The following is a 15,748-nucleotide window of genomic DNA, read 5'->3' on the forward strand; positions in this document are numbered from 1 at the left end:
TTTAAATCATTTGCTCAATAGATTCCAATTAGTCATAAATGCGCTAATTCAACCCTTTGTCCCGGATTACCTAATCATATAAACTTCATATGATTGATTAATCGAGTCTAATCTTGCAGCTCCTATTTTAGCTTAAGTTATTCATAGCGATATACTACCATAATGAGTATATTGTTACAAGAATAATAAAACTAACTAACAACAACCCAAGATCTATCAAGTCTTATACACACCAAGAAATTAGGAACATCAAATTGACTAAAACAAAAGCCCGTTCGATGTATTGGTAAGACCAAACTTGGATTTTCAAACTTTTCCAAGGAAAGAGCAGCATAGAGAATGTTCTAGTCAATAGTATACCAAAAACGTGCCAAGATCTTGTATCGAACCCCACCCAAAGTAATTTAATCTGGGTGAAGTTATTCTCAAGGAAGGGTATTTTTTTTCGTTGGCAACAAATCCACGCGCTTCTCAAGCCATGTAAGGACAAAACCAAAAAAAAAAAACAAAACCACAACAACTAGGTCCACACCCCTTATCGTTTTACCTTGAAGCAGTGCTGATACAATGGAAAACCCTCATGAACAGACACATAATGCATTGTTGTCGAGGATAATTAATAATATGGTATGTTGTATTAGCTATAACAATACCAACAAACTAGAAACTGATAGAAACTGAAAGCAACAGTGTATACTAACTTACTAATAGGAAAGCTTGAATGAATCGGTGGTTGCGGTAAACAAATCCTTACAACAAATCAACAACAACAATTTACAAACAGAAATATTGTCGCAGATGTGGGAAAACTATATTCGGAACTCTGAGTACAATTTAGAGGTGACCGGTTTGAAGAAGGAGCCATTGTTTGAGAAGAGAGAATGAGTCTCGGTAAGAGGAAAGCTGACGAATACAGGCTGTTGATGCTGTTGCCCAAAGAGTCTAAATTTTATTGCTGTGATTATTGAGTTAGGACCGTTTACTTCAACCTTGGCTCCTTGCAATGAGAGGAGAACCATGGGCAGACTACATTCAAAAGTCTATAATTCTCAGTTATATTGTCATGATCAATAATTAATATGTATTACTATTTGTATATTCCATCTTAACCAAGTATTCTTATTGATTGGCCTACGCCAAGTCAATAGTATGTAATGTACAAAGCAACAAAACCAAGCGAAATCGTAGCCTAAAAATATCCTCTAGAAATGAAATGATTGTTTGTTTGTGGGACTGCAATCTTTTTAGTTTTGGGTTGGCAACAATCCAAACCTCTTCTTCAAGGTTACTCTTTGTCTGGAGTATTTGTCATCTGGGGAGAATCTAGCTGGATGGGCAGACTTGGTGATTTCTCCGGCTTCTGTTATCTTTTTCAAAGTGTAGATTCTTTTGCCTTCGGCGTCTAAGGTGTACATCAAATGCATTGTGGACCAAGTATTGTTGTAAAGATAAGCAGTTCTAGTCAAGAGCAGACTATCTGAATATTTTTTTTTTCTTTTTTTTTTTTTTTTTTTTTCACTTTTCTGATGGCTTGTGTCATCGCACCATGCGAAATTGATCAATTTGACACGAACAAAAATCCAGAACAACTTTTTGACTTGGAGTTACAGTCCAGACAGATGCTGCTAACTACTACAAAGTATTCTCATGCCTATTCAAACCGTATATTACTTATATATTCTCTTCCTGTTTAAAAGCCTCCCAACGCTTATTTAAAATAATAAAGACTCCATTACATATCAATCCCAGTTCCCTATTGTCCTTAATTTGGGACGCTAACTTGTCAGGATGAATGCTGCTGATAACCTTCATGTACTGAATTTTCACTTGCTTTGGTAGCATCAAATCGTTTGTAGTCAAGTTACGCAATTTCTCACTCATTTTGATATTTGGAGGTATAATCTCATTTAAATTAGTCAACATGGCTCGAAGATTGTTCTGTTTGGGGGCTGCCCAAGATTTAATTTTGTCATCAATCTTGTCTTTAGTCAAAGCATCAATTTCGTCCTCTCCCAGTTTTGTTTGTCGCTTTGTTTCAATAGCAGGAATTCTATTTGAAGGTGTTGCAGGACGCGACGACACACTTGGTTTAGAGGGTTTGTAATTTTGTGGATTGACAATTTTATCTACTCTCCGTTTACCGTCCATAACTTTTTTATCGTTACAGTTCAATTCTCTTATCAAAACAAGGTACTGTTCTAAAGCCTCGCCGTATTTCTCTAGCAATTCCAACACTTCTGCCTTTATCATAAACAATTTAGTACTCCAATACTTGATCAGTTTGGCTGCAATTTCATAATCACTCAGAATCTCTTGAGGCATGAACAATGCCTCTGCATCCTTGATATTATCCAAGCTTTCCTTCAAATGTCCCAGCAACTTATTGACCGATGCTAAATTGGATAAAATAACAATCCGCAATTCGTGATTAGGAGGCAAACAACCAAGACAAATCGCATAGGATTCTAGCGCAGTAGTATAATCCCCAGACTTATATGCCGCTGTAGCTTTTTCCTTCGCAGTAGTGTAATCAGTATAAATAAACTGATTCAAAGGAGTCGAATCACGAATAGACCCCGGGGCTGCTGTCTTTCTGGCATTTGATGTTCCTGAAGTTCCCAATCCTAGCAAATCCTCATCGGGAGTAGTGTTGCCGACAGAGGAGTTGGCTGAAACTGGGTCTGACGCAGGCATTTTTCCATGATGAGCTACCGGAATCAGTCTCTCCAAGGGTGTTGTAGCTTGACTCTTTCTTGCTGGTCTCTGCGGCAATTCAAGGCTTTCCTTCTGGTGCACGTTGCGTCTGGATGGTACTCTCTTTTCCGAGCTGATAATGCCATGGTAATCTGAATTCAGCGGTCTATGCGGTAATTCTGGACTTGATTCTTTAGACGAGCGGAGTGATTGTTTTGGCTTGCCATCTATCCAACCTTCAAAACGGGCCCTGGATCTATCTCTGTCCCGCTCCCTTTGCTGCTTCATAAAGCGCTCTATGTCTTTTTGATTTATATTTTCTTCATCTGTTCCATACTCCTCCCCTCCATATTTCTTCTCCACTGCATCCGACTCATACTTCTCTTTCGTTTTCATCCACGCAGGAATGTTGTCGTTGCTGCTTCTAGGACCGCCAAATTGTTCCAAATTTTGCAATACCGCTCGTTTAGAAAAATTGTAGAAGCTGTTTGCTTTCTTGAATAAATCAGTACCCAACTCATTCAATTTGATCCCTTCAGGACGTTGACCTAGTACGGGACCATTGTTCTCCACCCTTTCCGTGTTTGAATTACCAGAGTTCTTATTCATAATGTAATTGACACATTTCTGTAAATCCAACCCTTTTTTGTTAATGGCCTCATTAGCATCTTCGACGCTGAATCCAATGTCGACCAATTCAGCAACAACAAAGTCTTTTTGTTCATCTGCTGTAGTTGGTGGTCGGTTGTCACGCAGAGCTGTCAGATGGAAGTCTGATTGGGAGGTATGTGACAGTATAGAAGGAGACGCAGTTGATTTCGAAGGTGTTTTGCTTTCTTGAAAAAAATCTGTAAAATCGTCATCCAACAAAGAAATCTCAGCTGGGTTTGGGTTGCCCCTACTGCCCCTAGTAATTGGGTTTGTGCCTGACTTACTAGACAGGTTCTGGGGTTTGCTTTCCAGAAATATCAGAAATGGATCTTCTGGTTGGACAGACAAGGTGCGTGTTTGGTGAAGCAAAACACCCAGCTCAGAATTTCCACTATTGCTAACTGGGCTAGCCGTCCTACTTGGCGTTAAAATATCAATGTTGGACCAGCTTGAATTGACCGAATTGTTCTGAGACTGAGATTGAAATAGAGTGTTTTTTGCAGGTTGTTGAAGATTTTGTTGCTGAAGCTTTTGACGTTCAGATAGTGACAAATTGTTGAGCTTTGAATTCAAGCTACTATTACTATTCCCACTACTGGCAGATTGAAATAAATCTGCAAATGCATCTTTCTTTGGAGGAACCATATTCCATAAAAGCTAACAACAAACTTTTGTTCAAAAGACGAAAAGGTTCACCAGGAGACAACAACAACAAAAAAAGAAAAAAACAACGAAAATGTTCTCGCCAGTGTTCCGCGTAGTGTTCTCCCACCGCCACGAACATTTTTTTCCAGGAGATCTCATTTTTCTTTCTGTTTTCCCTGTTGCGAGGAAGTTCCTCGTACTTTTCTTTCAAGATCTTGCGATAAGGTAAGCATAGGGAAACGTTGCAGACACAAATGAGCCAAGATGCCGCTGAATATGAAGCTTTAACGGCCACTTTACTGTCGTTTTACAATTTTTTCAAACACCAATTCGAGCACATTATCAAACCAAGACTAATAAAATTTCGAGCCATGACCGAAGAAGAAAGAGCATTGCTTCCGTGGTACGAGGAACACACTGAGCAGTTGAAACAGTGTATAGAAGTGAACCGTGGTTTTACCGAATCGTTATCTACAAACATTGCGAATGACTGGGGCGTGACTGGGACCTCTCTAGATTGGCATCCAGCTGGCCCTCGAGAGTTTGAGATAACGTCCACCACGTTATTGCAGTTGATGAGGGAGTGGAGTGACGAGGGCCAAGCTGAAAGAGACATTGCATTTAGTCGTATCGTAAGTGAGCTAGAAGAGCTTTATCCTGACGAGTCTCTGCGACAGTCGATTAGAATTTTGAACCCTGGTTGTGGTTTAGGTCGATTGGTTATGGAGTTGGTGATAAGAGGATTTTGGACACAAGGAAACGAGATTAGCTACCACATGCTATTGACATCCAATTTTATATTGAACCACAGCCAGTTCCCTCATAGCCACTCCATATTTCCGTTTTTATCCAGATCGTCACACTTGGTTAAGCGGAAATATCAAACAAGAGGTATCACAATTCCCGATGTGGCGCCATTTGCAGTCCTCTCAGAGTTGAAGGAGAAGACCCCCAGCATTGCCTACGAAGAGTTGATGTCAATAACAGCAGGCTCCTTTCTCGAATTATACGGTCCCAGCAAGCCAAATAACACTATAAAAGATTCGGCTGCAATTGAGTTAAAGAATTCAAGCAAAGGTAGCTTTGATGTTGTTGTTACGAATTTTTTTTTGGACACAGCAAGCAATATTATTGAGTATGTAAGAGCAATTAACCATGTTTTGAAAACCGGTGGAAGGTGGATAAATTTCGGACCGTTATTGTGGCACTTTGAAGGTGACTACAATGTCAGCTACATCAACAAAGAAGATAACGTTTCCATTCCAGATATTAAAAAAGGGCTAGAGTTGTCTCGGGAAGACTTGATTCAGCTAATCAAGAATATGGGCTTTGAGTTTGTGAGGCATGAGTCTGACATAGAGAGCACGTATTGCAAGGACGTAAAGCTGTTGGGTTCATTTGTTTTCAAATGTGAGTACTGGGTGTGTATTAAAGTGAGATAAAAAAGAAAAAAGGTTCGTTGTACTATATTACTCTGTTCAATTCTACCAAGCAAGATTCTTCCTCTACAACTACACTTTTTGTAAAAAGAGTATCACAAGTTTGTCTTTTTAACATTAGAATTCAATCTCTTCAAGATGGTATCGTCTGATTCGGTTAAAACACCTGCCAACTTCAAAGTGTCCTTAGTTTTGACGACGACAGTGTCCCAGTCCAATGGTGTCCTTCCAATATTTGAATTGAACTCAACAGTCTTTGTCCACTCTTTAGCATCTTCAGCAGAATAATCCAAATTGGAAGAGATATATTCTATAGCCTCATTGATGTTTCCATTATAGTATTGGATTCCTTCGTGGACGGCGTCAAGGAAGTTCTTGACAGCATCTGATTTAGTTTGCAACGAGTTGGAAGATGTTGCAACAACCCATGATGACCAAGGTGTATATATCTGATCAATCTGTTTGATTTCATGGTTATCGTAATACCTTTTGCTTGTAAAGTATTCCCACATGAATGCGTCTGAACCTTCCACCCCATCTTTCAAATTTACAGAGTCCCGTAAATTCTTGAAATTGGACAAAACCTGAAATTGGTCGAATGAAGGAATCCCCAATTGATGGGCCAAAACAAAGCTCATTACATACGACCCAGACCCTATTCTACTCACTCCAATCCTTTTTAAATGCTTGGCGTCGGTGACATCATCACGGTGGTAACCGGTGCTAACAGCCCACAACAAGGGCGATTTGACATAAGTATCTAAAACGTGAATATTTGCATTACCCTTTGCAATATCAGCAATAAAGGCTTCTGTTAACCCAATTGCGATATCTACCTCATTCGAATTGAGCAAATTAATGAGTCTCCCACTTCCTTCAGGGACTTTAACGAACTCAATGCTGAGATCATGTGCTTTGTAGTAGCCTTGTTGTTGAGCAAAAAATAGCGGCGTGGAAAAGTGTTCAGGAATATATGCAACTTTTAATGTGGGCATTGTTTACTTGATAGTACTTTCAATTGTATAGACTGTTGTGAAGAAGAAGGCCAACCACCACTGTTCTAGCTCGTTTCTGCTCGCTGCAGAAAATCTCGGAAAACTGATTTGTCACTCTGTGTAAACTGCACGACTATAGAAGCACTCGTGTTTCTTATTGAACACACTCACTACAAAAGCGTACTTATACGTTGTATAAATAGTCGTCCCAGAGAAGGGCATGTATCGGCTTAAAAAACAAATAGTATACAAATGTCAAACAATTCAAGAACTACAGTGCAAAGACATTCAACTTCTAAGATTAATAATATAGAATTGAACTGACAAAATACGAAGAACCATAGCATTTACATAAAGACGTATTTATGCAAAAAAAAAAAAGACCATAGAAGTCAGTATGCCTTCCCCTATTTGTATACTACCTTAGTTTCAGTCTCCTCGTTCATTTATTTTTAGCAGCATGTGCTTCTTGTAGCATTACTATCATCAGTATTTGCAGTCAAGTCAATTCTGCGACCATTTGAACTCTCTTGAGCCTCGCTACCAGCAACTGTCACACTCGGGATTTTGCTTCCAATTCCCACAAAAACTTCATTGACATTATTGCCAGTTTTTGCACTGGTCTCGAAAAATAGCAATCCTTCTTCATCGGCCAAAGTTTGGCCCTCTTCGATACTCACTTTTCGTAAAGTTTCACCATCCTCAGCACTGTCATCCTCTACCAAGTCAAGCTTGTTTCCAACTAAAGCAATCGTTATATCTCTATTTGCCTGTTCATGCAATTCCTTAACCCAATGTCTGGCTTTTATAAACGAGGCTGGTTTAGTAATATCGTAAACAACAACAGCGGCTTGGGCATTTCTATAATACATCGGGGCTAAAGAAGCAAAACGCTCTTGCCCAGCAGTATCCCAGATTTCATACTTTATAGTACGCTCACCAATGGTGCATTTTTGGGTTAAAAATGCAGCTCCTATGGTTGGCTCTTTGTTTTCTTGAAAATCATTAGACACAAATCGCAATACTAACGACGATTTTCCTACTGCAGCTTCTCCTAACAAAACCAATTTCACTGCTGTTGCCGGGGCTGGATGTTGACTCATTGCTGGTATGTATTTAGACTCTTCGATTTAAACTTCCTGAATGCGATAATGCAATACGAATAAAAGAAATGATGATGGTGATACCAATAATAATGATAATAATAGCTCAGGAGAAAATATCTCAAAATAAATCAGTGCCCTGTGAGGTGGATGTACAAATATTGGTGGTGTATAAAGCTAAATAGAATATCTCGTTATGATTTCCAATGATAAGAAAAGATGAGAGATTAAGGAAACATCTCCTATAAAGTTGTATCGCCACCTTTTTTTTTGTAGTGGTAGTGTCGGTTTGGTTTTCTCATTAATTAAGATTCTTGCGATAACGCACGACCATGATCATTTACATGCTTCTCGTTTATTTGGTTTTCTTTTTTGTGTGGGTTATAGATATCAGTCGGTTGCAAGTGCACGAGTGGTGGTGGTGCTGCTGCTGCGGCCGGACCACGATTGCTAGAAATTCAGGGGGGGGAGGAGGCAACTTTTCACAACCAATGCCAAAAATATATGAGTTATTCAAAAGAAAAACTACAGGGTATGGCATACTTCTTCTTCTTCTTTCTCTTGATTTGAAACTTTGACCTAGCTTTGTGTTTATTCCCGATATTGTTTGGTAGAACAACATATCCCAATAAGGTTTTTATTGCTTGTTTAGAGCGTGTAGTAGTGTAGTAATGAGAGATATGATTCTTCTCTCCTCCCTCCTACCCCTTGACTATTGACTTCTTTTTCTTTTTTCTATTATTAGTCATGTTTGGATTAGTATATATATATATTGTCATTGTCGTCACGAAGCCCACAATCATTATCAAGTATTTTGTTTTTCTCTTTGTCTATCTCGTTTAATCGTTATCACTGTTTTGGGCTGTTGCAATTTCTTCCTTTCTCCAGTTGAGGCTTTTACTCTCTGCTAGAGTTTCCATTTATAATTTTTAGACGCACAAAAGCACAACCTTCACTTTGTCTTTACAAGGTATAGTTGATAGCATAGTACTAGAGATAACCTGGGGAGTGACAAAAAAAAGTAAAAAGAAAACAAAAGAAAAAGAAAACCAAAAGGACATACACACAACCTAGTTTGACTGGGCAATCCCACAAAGGAAAAAAAAAAAAATAGTCTCGTGTAGCAATGTTTCAGTCCATTCCTTTTCTAATATCATTCACAAGAATGAATATATTCAAGAAACCAATAACAGCAGTGACAAGTGGGTTAACGGCTATTGCATCCAATGAATCCCACAAAGAAAACTCAGACTCCTCGTCCAAGAAAAAGGTGCCTGCAGTTCTTAAAATCACCTCGCACAAGCAAAGGGAGGATTTCAATGAATTGAATGAGATTGAGTCGCAGCGTATAGTGGAAGGGTTGAACAACGCAGCCATCTCCATCTGGTCAATCAGTGCTGGGATATCTCGTGCAAACCGCAAGAGAAATAGATATGCTAACGTTACACCATGGGATAGCACAAGGGTGAAACTACCCGTTGTGGATGGATCGTTTTCTGATTATATTAACGCATCACACATTCACTTGAAAACCACGGCAAACAAAATCTCCAACAGATACATTGCATGCCAAGGCCCCTTGGAACATACAATTCATCACTTTTGGGCAATGTGTTTTAATGAACTGGAAAAGCAAAAAAACGACGTGGTTGTTGTTGTGATGGTGACTCCTTTGGTGGAAAACGGAATGGTAAAGTGCGATAAGTATTGGCCAGAATTGCAGGAAACCTGGGATTTCACCTCCAGAAATGAAGAGGATGGTATCAAGTACGAGAAACTATCCCTCACAAACATCAGCGAGAATCACAAGGAACTGGAAGACTACTTGGTCACCGAATTGGAATTGAAATCGCCCACCAAGAGCAAAAAGGTTTATCACTACTACTACTATAAATGGGCAGATGCCAAAGTCCCGCCATCTATCAAACCGTTAATTGACTTGTCCCACAGTGTTTATGAAATCAATCAACCGTTGATCGAATCCGGGAAGCCACTTGTGCCAATAGTGCATTGCTCTGCCGGGGTTGGCAGATCTGGAACATTTATGGCATTTGATCATTTGTTTAGAGATGGTGACAAGTTTCGAAACCTAGTGCATGAAGACAGATTCGCAAGTAAGGATTTGGTATACCAAACTGTCTGTCAGCTACGTAACCAACGTATGATGTCGGTACAGACTGTGTACCAGTATTGCTTTTTATACGAGGCTGCTAGAACTATATATAAAGGATAGAGTTTGTTTTTGTTTTTTGGTTTTGGTTTTGGTTTTGGTTTTCTAATCAATTTGATTTAATTTTTAATACCTAATATACAATTTGTTGCAAAAAAAAAAAAAAAAAAAAATTCTTTCCAATACTGAGATATTGTTCAAGAGCCTCTTTAGTAATCAAATCTTGACTATATGAAACTAGTGTCCAACCATTCAACACGGGTTCTCGCAAAGGTGATTGATTTGTTGATAACCTTAGACGAGTTCTCGCTAGAGACCAAAAGAGATAATGTGCAACCACAATTAACGATTGTAATAGCTACTGCAACACTTCAACACATTCTACTTGACCTCCTTAATAATCCATTGATGCGTGTGGCAGATACAGGAGAAGGTAACCTAACGTTTGGTAAGAGTTTGCCGTTTTCCCACTGGTACTTGACTGTGCACTCGTGTGAGACAAAGCTTGTTGAGAAAATCTTTACTATTCAGAATCTGGTGGAGAAGAAAATAACCGTCAAGGGGTCTCTATTAAACGCTTTCCAACTAAATGGCTGCTACCACCAAGGCCTAATTACTTGTGAGTGCCGAGGTATCCAGAACTTCATCTCAAAATTCCTAAACTGCGTGGTAAACGAACAACTAAGCATCTCACCACTTGGTTCACTCAAAGACCTAGAGATAAGCACGAAAACAGACCCCAAAAGTACTTGGTCTCAAAACAAGTCTATCACGTTGATGTACAGTGAGAGTCAAGTATCCGCCATTTTAGGAATAGGCGGACACAAACTCAATTCCATCAGATTCCAATCAAAATGCTGGATATATGTGCTGCCTGTTTCTGGTTTCAGGAAACCCAGAACTCAAAGAATCCAAATATCAGGCACAGTTGACAACATTGCAATAGCAGTGTATGAGATTAATAGGATAGTCTCAGGTAAGTAGCAAATACTGGCTCTTCTTTTTTTTTTTCCTACTGCTGCCACACCATGTGTGCCGGGTGAATAATGTCCTGCACATATATCGGCATCGCACTCTTGAATTTTTTTTTTTTTTTTTTTTCCCACCATTATAATGGTGCTCATACACTTTTAATAGCTTTCTCTTTTTTTTTGGGTTAATTTTTCACTTTGGCACTAAAAAAAAAATTTTCACCATCATCTTACAAAAATTTTCTTCCTCCCCTTTTTCTTTTTTTCTTTCTTCTTTCCTTCAATTAACCTACACTTTTACATTATCTTAATAAAATGGCTGACGGTGTTTTCCAAGGTGCTATTGGTATCGATTTAGGTACTACTTACTCATGTGTTGCTACTTATGATTCTGCTGTTGAAATCATTGCCAACGAACAAGGTAACAGAGTCACTCCATCTTTTGTCGCTTTCACTAGTGAAGAAAGATTGATTGGTGACGCTGCTAAGAATCAAGCTGCTTTGAACCCAAAGAATACTGTTTTCGACGCTAAGCGTTTGATTGGTAGAGCTTTCGACGATGAATCTGTCCAAAAAGATATCAAATCATGGCCATTCAAAGTTGTTGAATCCAACGGTCAACCATTGATTGAAGTTGAATACTTGGACGAAACCAAGACTTTCTCCCCACAAGAAATCTCCTCCATGGTCTTGACCAAGATGAAGGAAATTGCTGAAGCCAAGATTGGTAAAAAAGTTGAAAAGGCTGTTGTCACCGTTCCAGCTTACTTCAATGATGCTCAAAGACAAGCCACCAAAGATGCTGGTGCCATTGCTGGTTTAAACGTTTTGAGAATCATCAACGAACCAACTGCCGCCGCCATTGCTTACGGTTTGGGTGCTGGTAAGTCCGAAAAAGAAAGACACGTTTTGATCTTCGATTTGGGTGGTGGTACTTTCGATGTTTCCTTATTGAACATTACTGGTGGTGTCTTCACTGTTAAGGCCACTGCTGGTGACACTCACTTGGGTGGTCAAGATTTCGATACCAACTTGTTGGAACACTTTAAGAAGGAATTCCAAAAGAAGACTGGTCACGATATTTCTGGCGATGCTAGAGCTTTAAGAAGATTGAGAACTGCTTGTGAAAGAGCCAAGAGATCTTTGTCTTCTGGTACCCAAACCACTGTTGAAATCGACTCCTTGTTTGAAGGTGAAGATTTCTCTGCCAACATTACCAGAGCCAGATTCGAAGATATCAACTCTGCTTTGTTCAAATCTACTTTAGAACCAGTCGAACAAGTGTTGAAGGATGCTAAAATCGGCAAATCCCAAGTTGACGAAGTTGTCTTGGTTGGTGGTTCCACCAGAATTCCAAAAGTCCAAAAATTGTTGTCTGACTTCTTTGACGGTAAACAATTGGAAAAATCTATCAACCCAGATGAAGCTGTTGCTTATGGTGCTGCTGTTCAAGGTGCTATCTTAACTGGTCAATCCACCAACGACGACACCAAAGACTTGTTATTGTTGGATGTCATCCCATTGTCTCTCGGTGTTGCTATGCAAGGTAACGTTTTCGCTCCAGTTGTTCCAAGAAACACCACTGTTCCAACCATCAAGAGAAGAACCTTCACCACTGTTGCTGACCACCAAACTACTGTTCAATTCCCAGTTTACCAAGGTGAACGTGTCAACTGTACTGAAAACACCTTGTTGGGTGAATTTGACTTGAAGAACATCCCACCAATGCAAGCCGGTGAACCAGTTTTGGAAGCCATTTTCGAAGTTGATGCTAACGGTATCTTGAAGGTCACTGCTGTTGAAAAATCCACCGGTAGATCCGCCAACATCACCATCTCCAACTCCATTGGTAGATTGTCAACTGAAGAAATCGAAAAAATGATCTCTGATGCTGAAAAATTCAAATCATCCGATGATGCTTTTGCTAAGAGACACGAACAAAAACAAAAATTAGAAGCTTACGTTGCTTCCGTTGAATCTACTGTCACCGACCCAGTCTTGTCCGCTAAATTGAAGAAATCTGCCAAGGACAAGATTGAAGCTGCTTTGTCTGATGCTTTGCAAACTTTGGAAATCGAAGAATCTTCTGCTGACGACTACAGAAAAGCTGAATTGGCTTTGAAGAGAGCTGTCACAAAAGGTATGGCTACCCGTTAAGTAAACTAGATGTTGAATGTCATTTTTTTTTACGCTAAATTTTCTTCCTCCCCTAACATCATTCGTCCCCCTCCACCCCCTTTACTATGTGTGTATATTTAGTATAGTCATCAACTAATACAGAAAGTAAAAATAAATTTGATTGAAAAAAAAAAAATGCTTACAACAGTTGTATATTTCTATTCGTCAAGTATATAGTTTCCTAATTTATCCATCTTAAGTTTCTTATCACCTTTGGACAATGCTTCTATGATTTTTTCGTTCTCTTCAGCTTCTGCCTGTTCGTCAACTCCGTCCTCGTCTTCAAGTAAATCCTCATCGTATTCGTCCTCCTCGTCCTCGTCCTCGTCCATCTCATCATCTGTGGCAACTTCTTCATCTTCAATTTCAGAAAGATCTTCATCTTCGTCAGCCTTGATTCGCATTCCCAAAACGGCTTTTTCCAAATCTTTATCTTCACGGTTTCCAGTCTTCTTTTTTGCATACCCTGACGCTTGTACTTCCACGTCCAAACTCTTTTCTCTGATAACGTCACGCTTGAAATTGGGGTATGCGTATTTATACCCATCACCGTAGCCATCAGTGTCAAACATGGTTGGGTCATGCTGTGGATTGTATCTAAATTTCTTACTGAAAAAATCTCTAATACCCTGCACATCACGATCGAAATATTCTTTGGCGTCTGGGTGTTCGATAGAAACACATTGTGGGAAATCAATAACAACAAAATCAAACTCGTGACCGTCAGAGTCGTCCCTAATAAGAATGTTAAACTCGTTGAAATCACAATGTATCAACCCAGCTTTAGCCAATCTAACAATGAAGCCCATCAAATCAGAATACAATTTTTTATAATTTTTATGCTGTCTCAAATGCTTCATGGGTATACCTTTGATCCACTCCATCATCACACAGTGTCTCGAGTAATCAAACGGTTGCGGCACATTGAACCCATTATTATACAAAACCTCCATAAACTGGTACTCCTTGGCCGCCGCCAAACGGGAAAGATACATCCAATTTGAAGTTTGTCTGTTCTTCAAATAATCACGATTATTCTTTACTGTCTTAAAAGACGTTCTACCCAAACGATGGATCTTTAACACTTTCTGTACACCCTGTGGGTCGCTAACAGAGTAAATATCGGACTCTTTCCCAACCCCAATAGTGGTACCAACCGAGTACAATGTGTTTCTGTTAAGCATACTTTTCAATGCAAGATAGTCATACCCATTGTAACTCAAACGGAATCTGTCATATTTGGCATTACGCAATCGCGAAATCAACTTCAATTTGGCAATATCGCCTATAGCTCTATTTGTTGCTGACGGAGACTTTAACCCTCCGATGGAGTGGATCATTTGAGTTGGCACTAACTCATGATTACGTGACCCTAGTTCTATAGCTTGTAGGACTCTGAAATCATCCGAGGTTAAATACCTCATATGAGAAGTGTCAAGTTTCATGGTTTGGTCTGTTGCAATGATGAAGATAGATGAGAGAGATGGTCTTCAAAATTTTTTTTTTTTTTTTTTTTTTTTTTTTTTTTTTCAGTACATTCTCGTTCCTCTGTTTATCATGTCTTGTTCATTTCGTTCTTAAGTTTATATTCCATGAGACACACTATTCTACATGAGCTTTGTTCGTAACAAAAACAACAAACGGCAAAGAGTAGGACGTGTGCCACGGAAACCAACATCTAATAGAGATAAAGAAGAAAGGCAATTTGTTATTAGAAATGAAGAGGGATACTTTAATAAGGCTACTAAACTTGGTTCAAGTAATGAGTTTGTTGACTTTGAAACCCTGATTCAGCCGTATTTATGGACAACTGTTACACCAATTGTTGAACCAGTAACAAGAATCCGCGCATCAGCTAGAATTCCCACACTAAAGAGATTGTGTGCTGAACAATTGGCTCGCAACGTGGAATATATAGGTTGGCACTTGATAGCTTCGGCACCATGGTCAATTTGGAAATTAGTTTGGACAATCATTGTAAAGACAGGACAAGACTCGCCGGAAGCATATGCAAAGTTTGCTAAATTTTTCCACACTTTTCAGGATTTTAGAGCTCATAGGTATTTATTGGAACAGGGAATACGGGGTCAAGTGATTGGAAAATATTTGATTCCAGGGTGCCGTTTGCACCGTGTTGAGACGGTTTTCCGCAATATTAACTTATATGATACAATTAAGTTTTTGGACATCTGGCAACCAACTACAATTCTCGACTTGTCGTTGATTAAGTTGTCCCGTGATGAGTATTTTGCACTTTTCAATATTCCTAATTTGGTATCCTTGAGTCTCTGCAATCACGATATTGACGATACTTTTATCTCAAGCTTGTGTTCGACTATTAAGAATGGGAAATTATGGAAACTATCAGTGTTGAAAATAGAAAACACCAAAGTCACGAAAACTGGAATAATGAATCTATTTGCACTAGGCAAAGAATCCTGTGGTTTAGCATGTATCGAGACCGATGTCCCAATTGTTGATAACAATGTTTGGCCCACGAATTGGCTGAAATTAGATAATCAAAGTGCACTGATTTATGATCTTCCTTTGGCCTTGAAATTGAATGCTTTGATAAAGAAAAACATTCTCAAGTCAACAATTTTCAATGACAACATCATGGACTTGATGGTAGTTGATAAAATATGTAATGGCTCAAATATGTCACAAGAGAATATCGATCTGGCCTGGGAAGCTCGGAAAGGTGTGCATCTTAAACGATATAGAGGGAACGCCTACATACGTAAACATGCTCTTCATAATGTTGACGAATCGACTGGCAATGACGGTGGAAGCTCTACAAAAACTGCCCTCCTTTCTACAGAACAACTACGAAAAAAACATAAAAATAGAATCCAATTAAATGCAAAAGATTTTTTTTGTATATAATGACAAACAATACTAA

The 15,748-nt window shown here is 39.1% G+C and overlaps 11 protein-coding genes across 11 annotated transcripts; 6 read left to right on the top strand and 5 right to left on the bottom strand. All coding sequences in view use genetic code 12, as the record gives it.

The window, feature by feature from the left end:
• Nucleotides 1-567: 567 nt before the first annotated feature.
• CD36_33640 (DASH complex subunit, putative) lies at nucleotides 568-885 on the top strand (the record flags this gene model as incomplete). The annotated part of the gene is made up of 2 exons (XM_002422256.1): nucleotides 568-627; nucleotides 712-885. 2 exons carry the CDS (start codon nucleotides 568-570, stop codon nucleotides 883-885), a joined length of 234 nt encoding a protein of 77 aa, XP_002422301.1.
• Nucleotides 886-1,244: 359 nt separating this feature from the next.
• CD36_33650 (H/ACA ribonucleoprotein complex subunit, putative) lies at nucleotides 1,245-1,424 on the bottom strand (the record flags this gene model as incomplete). The annotated part of the gene is made up of 1 exon (XM_002422257.1): nucleotides 1,245-1,424. One exon carries the CDS (start codon nucleotides 1,422-1,424, stop codon nucleotides 1,245-1,247), a length of 180 nt encoding a protein of 59 aa, XP_002422302.1.
• A 247-nt stretch (nucleotides 1,425-1,671) lies between these two features.
• On the bottom strand, nucleotides 1,672-3,990 carry CD36_33660 (auxilin-like clathrin uncoating factor, putative; the record flags this gene model as incomplete). Its single annotated transcript, XM_002422258.1, has 1 exon — nucleotides 1,672-3,990. One exon carries the CDS (start codon nucleotides 3,988-3,990, stop codon nucleotides 1,672-1,674), a length of 2,319 nt encoding a protein of 772 aa, XP_002422303.1.
• Nucleotides 3,991-4,244: 254 nt separating this feature from the next.
• On the top strand, nucleotides 4,245-5,432 carry CD36_33670 (S-adenosylmethionine-dependent methyltransferase, putative; the record flags this gene model as incomplete). Its single annotated transcript, XM_002422259.1, has 1 exon — nucleotides 4,245-5,432. The coding sequence occupies one exon, from the start codon at nucleotides 4,245-4,247 to the stop codon at nucleotides 5,430-5,432; it is 1,188 nt and encodes a 395-aa protein (XP_002422304.1).
• Nucleotides 5,433-5,524: 92 nt separating this feature from the next.
• CD36_33690 (conserved hypothetical protein) lies at nucleotides 5,525-6,424 on the bottom strand (the record flags this gene model as incomplete). The annotated part of the gene is made up of 1 exon (XM_002422260.1): nucleotides 5,525-6,424. The coding sequence occupies one exon, from the start codon at nucleotides 6,422-6,424 to the stop codon at nucleotides 5,525-5,527; it is 900 nt and encodes a 299-aa protein (XP_002422305.1).
• Nucleotides 6,425-6,876: 452 nt separating this feature from the next.
• Nucleotides 6,877-7,527, bottom strand: CD36_33700 (GTP-binding protein, putative; the record flags this gene model as incomplete). Its single annotated transcript, XM_002422261.1, has 1 exon — nucleotides 6,877-7,527. One exon carries the CDS (start codon nucleotides 7,525-7,527, stop codon nucleotides 6,877-6,879), a length of 651 nt encoding a protein of 216 aa, XP_002422306.1.
• A 1,126-nt stretch (nucleotides 7,528-8,653) lies between these two features.
• On the top strand, nucleotides 8,654-9,760 carry CD36_33710 (phosphotyrosine-specific protein phosphatase, putative; the record flags this gene model as incomplete). Its single annotated transcript, XM_002422262.1, has 1 exon — nucleotides 8,654-9,760. One exon carries the CDS (start codon nucleotides 8,654-8,656, stop codon nucleotides 9,758-9,760), a length of 1,107 nt encoding a protein of 368 aa, XP_002422307.1.
• A 168-nt stretch (nucleotides 9,761-9,928) lies between these two features.
• On the top strand, nucleotides 9,929-10,681 carry CD36_33720 (conserved hypothetical protein; the record flags this gene model as incomplete). Its single annotated transcript, XM_002422263.1, has 1 exon — nucleotides 9,929-10,681. The coding sequence occupies one exon, from the start codon at nucleotides 9,929-9,931 to the stop codon at nucleotides 10,679-10,681; it is 753 nt and encodes a 250-aa protein (XP_002422308.1).
• A 302-nt stretch (nucleotides 10,682-10,983) lies between these two features.
• On the top strand, nucleotides 10,984-12,825 carry CD36_33730 (cytoplasmic ATPase that is a ribosome-associated molecular chaperone, putative; the record flags this gene model as incomplete). The annotated part of the gene is made up of 1 exon (XM_002422264.1): nucleotides 10,984-12,825. One exon carries the CDS (start codon nucleotides 10,984-10,986, stop codon nucleotides 12,823-12,825), a length of 1,842 nt encoding a protein of 613 aa, XP_002422309.1.
• A 179-nt stretch (nucleotides 12,826-13,004) lies between these two features.
• Nucleotides 13,005-14,291, bottom strand: CD36_33740 (serine/threonine-protein kinase, putative; the record flags this gene model as incomplete). The annotated part of the gene is made up of 1 exon (XM_002422265.1): nucleotides 13,005-14,291. One exon carries the CDS (start codon nucleotides 14,289-14,291, stop codon nucleotides 13,005-13,007), a length of 1,287 nt encoding a protein of 428 aa, XP_002422310.1.
• Nucleotides 14,292-14,457: 166 nt separating this feature from the next.
• Nucleotides 14,458-15,732, top strand: CD36_33750 (conserved hypothetical protein; the record flags this gene model as incomplete). The annotated part of the gene is made up of 1 exon (XM_002422266.1): nucleotides 14,458-15,732. The coding sequence occupies one exon, from the start codon at nucleotides 14,458-14,460 to the stop codon at nucleotides 15,730-15,732; it is 1,275 nt and encodes a 424-aa protein (XP_002422311.1).
• Nucleotides 15,733-15,748: the final 16 nt, after the last annotated feature.

Source organism: Candida dubliniensis, chromosome R, assembly GCF_000026945.1.
Source record: "Candida dubliniensis CD36 chromosome R, complete sequence".
NCBI classification, from domain to species: Eukaryota; Fungi; Ascomycota; class Pichiomycetes; order Serinales; family Debaryomycetaceae; genus Candida; species Candida dubliniensis.